We start from the raw sequence: 3,842 nt of genomic DNA on the forward strand, positions 1-3,842 counted from the left end.
TATTCAGCGAACTCTGTTCTGCTGGTCCATGAATGCTTTTTTTTTTTTTTTTAAGATAATACAACAATTTAGGGTTTTTTTTTTTTTTTAATCTTCTTTCTTCTTCACGATTAAAAATGTGATAAATCAGGTTTTTGGCTCTGAATAACAATGGCTTGATTTAGATTTCCTAGTAAATCTATTCAAAAGTGAAACAAAGACAGCCTTTAGAGGATACCTTACACCTCACCTGGACCAGGCACGTAAAGGCAATTCAGATAAAAATCTTGTTAGCAATTCAACAAGAAATAGAGGATTTTCTCTTTTCCCTGCTTCAGGCTTTATTTAAACTCTTTGTTCAAAAATGAACAGAGTGGTAGTCAGAATCTAATTTACAGATATAGTTTAGACGTCTAACTTTAAATTAGAAGATCACACAAGAAAACCATTTACACGTAAATGTTAAAACCATTACTTAATCTTTTTTTTTCACTTTATATTACATAAAGCCAAAATGAAACTAAATACATGTTAGCCAGCTTCATTCACAAACATTAGTCAAAATATACACATTACAAAAGTAAACCAAAAAAAGAACTCTAAACCGATGAAAGATTTTTTCCTCTAAACTTTTTTCCTTTTTTTAAACGCCATTTGCAATTGAATTGCAGTCGCCCTAAAATAAGCTAAACAGGTAGAGTACTCCAAAACACATATGAAACACTTCATGTTGGTGGGGGAGATGGGCTTTCTTTTAATGAGAATACTCTTCTGTCAAAGCAAAGCTCTGTTTCAGTTCAGCTAAATAATAAATAGATAATTATCACTCAGACAAAAAAGTCTGATTTAACCTTAGACAATATTGCGATCCTTGAGCAGTCTCGCAATATTTTTATTCCCTTTGAAAGGCATTCCTTTTTTTTTTTTCTTTTTTTTCAGGTTAAAACTGAATCGACCGTGGGCGAAGTAACTAACAGAGTTTTCCATCTGAGACTTAACATTTCCACAGAGATATACAAATTTACAGTCTGAGGGTGAGACTTAATTAGTGGAGGGGAGGGGGGGGAGATACACGGGGTCCGAGTCACGCCTCTTATCCTATGGAAATCATGACCCGCGCTTCTCAGCATCCCGTAGCAGGGGAGGGCAGAAACCCACGCGGGTCAGGGTGCGGAGCAGGACGGGCAGCATCATCCCACACCGCCGACATCCTTCTTTGCGTGGATCCCACGACTGGCTACGAACCAAGGACAGAGACACCCTGTCCTTTCCCGGGGCCGCACCTGGCCCTGAAGTGCCGAGCCGGGGCCTCACTACCCCCCAGCCTCCCCCGTCTCTCCTCTCCGTGCCCGAGTGCTAGAGCGGGACTGTTCTGAGAAAGCACCGCGCGGGGCACGAGGAGCCAGGGAGGGGAAAGCCGGAGCCGGCAGACCCCTCCGTGTTTGTCCCGAACACACACTTTAAGGGGCAGGACGGATAGGTTATTTTTTTTCTTATTTTTTTTTTTCTTTCCTCTTTTTTTTTTTTTTTTCTCTTCTGTTTCAGCTGGGCTATCTGCACAGACCGCATGCAACACACACAAGCTCTGTCCGGGGCAGCGGGCGGGGGACACGCAACAGGTCGGCCACCGCCCCGGCGCTCCACCATCGCCTGTCCCGGTCACCCTCCGCGGCCCCGGCGGCGGCTCGCCCCACTCCCCGTCCGCACGTACGCGCCGGCAGCCATCCAGGCGGGCACCGGAGCTCTGCGCGAGCATCCTCCGGCCGCGGGTCATAGGGCCGCGGCGTAGGCTGCGGGATAAGGGTCCAGCTGGGGCTTGCCCATGCCCGGCAGGAGGATGTAGGCCAGCGGCGGCTGCAGCCCCGGGCCGGGCCAGGCGCTGCAGTTGCAGGGGATCATGTAGCCGGGGTTACCGGGCGACGGGTGCGAGTGCGTGTGCCCCCCGGCGGCCGCGGCTGCGGCGGCGGCGGCAGCGGCGGCACCGTGGAAGGCGCCCGCCCCGCCGGCGCCGGGGTAGCCCAACGAGGAGGCGTAGGGCAACCCGGAGCCCGAGGAAGAGGAGGAGGATGAGATCTCGGCCATTTTGGAGCCCAGGTCCAGCAAGGAGTACGGGCTGCTGGCGGCGGCCGCGGCGGCGGCGGCGGCAGCGGCGGCGGCCGACTGGGGGAAGAAGACGCGGGCGGCGGCAGCGGCGGCGGCGGCTGCCGCCTTCTCGGGGTTGGCCAGGAGCGACTCGGGCACCAGCCCGCCGGCCGCGCCAGCATGCAGCCCGCCCGCCTTTAGCCCGTGCGGGTGCTCGTGGTCCGCCACGCCGCCCAGCCCGTAGGGCACGGGGAAGGCGAACTTGTCCTTCTTGAGCAGCGTTTTGGGCTTCCGCCGCGGCCGGTACTTGTAGTCGGGGTGCTCCTTCATGTGCATGGCCCGCAGCCGCTTGGCCTCGTCGATGAAGGGCCGCTTCTCCGACTCGGTCAGCAGCTTCCACTCGGCGCCCAGGCGCTTGCTGATCTCCGAGTTGTGCATCTTGGGGTTCTCCTGGGCCATCTTCCGTCGCTGCGCCCTAGACCACACCATGAAGGCGTTCATCGGCCTCTTGACGTGATCCACGGGCTTGGACATGATGTCCCCCTGCCGCCCCGGCGAGCCGCCGCCCGCCCCGCACTGGCGGCCGCCTCCTCCGGGATTGTCTCCCGCCTCCTCCTCTTCGCCCCCGCCGCGGTCCGCTCCTCCAAAGGCAATCTCGGCGGGTGTCCAGGCGCAGCGGCACCGATTCCCGCGGGTGGGGGGTGGCGGCAACCGGTGGCCCCGCTCCGGGCGCGGGGCGCTGCCGAGCGGCGGCGCCTCCCCGTCAGGGCGCCGCGGCGGGCGGCTCGGGCGGGACGGCCTCCGTTCCCCGCCCGGGCCTCGGAGCGTCTCTCCGCGCCACCGATCTCCGGTCCAGGGCTCTTCCTCGGAACACCCCACAGGCGACAGCGGCCGGATTCCAGACGAGACCGCAGAGAAGTCTCGACGGCGAGGGCAGGATCCGGCGGCAGGCGAGCGGCGCGGGGCGCGAGGGTCCTCGCTTCGCTGCGGACGCGATGCTGCTGGGCAGTCTCCGGTGCGGCGGCAAGCCCTGGACGGGGCGGCGGTCAGAGCCCGCCCGGTTCCATCGCCGCCCGCGGAGCTCGGAGGGCAGCCCGCCGCGGTGCGTTGCGGGGCCGGGCGGGACGGGGTCCGCGGCGGCTCGGGCCCCAGGGGGCGCGGGCCGCCCCGCTCACAGCCGTCCCGCTCCGCCCGGGGGGGCGCGGCGAGCAGCCCGCTCCTCGCACATACTCGCCGGGCCCCGTTCGCAAGCGGCCGCCGGGCGCCGCGGGCCTCCTGGTTCGCGCCGCCGGACAAACTTCGCCAAGTTTCGGCGGGATACGGGGCGCTCCGCCTGCCGCGCGGCTCCCCCTTCTCCGGCAGCCGCCAGGTCTCTCTGGGTTTTCTTGGCCGCCGACTCGGAGGGGCGGCGGGCGGGCGGGAGCGGCGAGGGGCGGAGGGAGGAGGAGGCGGCGGAGGCGGGGATGGGGGGAAACACTCCTAATTAAAATCCTCGGCGGTCCGCGCCCGCCGGGCTGCGAGGCGGGCGGGGGGGGGGGGGCTCGTAGCCGGCGCGGCCGCCCCCTCCTCTCGCCCCGCCGGCGCCGCCCCAGGCAACGCGCGCGCCCCGCGTGCCCCCGCACCGCCCTATATGCCCGCACGCGGCCTGCGCGCCGCCGGCGGGGAGGGGGGCGGGGCCCCCGTCGGGGGGGCGGGTCCGAGAGTGACCACGCCCCCTCGACGGGCCCGGCAGCGCGGGGAGGGCTCGGGAGCCGCCGCGCATGCGGAGTGTTTTGGGTTGT

General features: G+C 62.0%; 1 protein-coding gene across 1 annotated transcript; it reads right to left on the reverse strand.

Annotated features, from left to right (window-relative positions):
- Positions 1 to 525: 525 nt before the first annotated feature.
- Positions 526 to 2,689, reverse strand: SOX21 (SRY-box transcription factor 21). The gene has a single exon (XM_062514816.1). It carries the CDS (start codon positions 2,593 to 2,595, stop codon positions 1,750 to 1,752), a length of 846 nt encoding a protein of 281 aa, XP_062370800.1. The 5' UTR covers positions 2,596 to 2,689; the 3' UTR covers positions 526 to 1,749.
- Between the last annotated feature and the right edge of the window lie 1,153 nt (positions 2,690 to 3,842).

This window comes from Cinclus cinclus, chromosome 2, assembly GCF_963662255.1.
Source record: "Cinclus cinclus chromosome 2, bCinCin1.1, whole genome shotgun sequence".
NCBI lineage: Eukaryota > Metazoa > Chordata > Aves > Passeriformes > Cinclidae > Cinclus > Cinclus cinclus.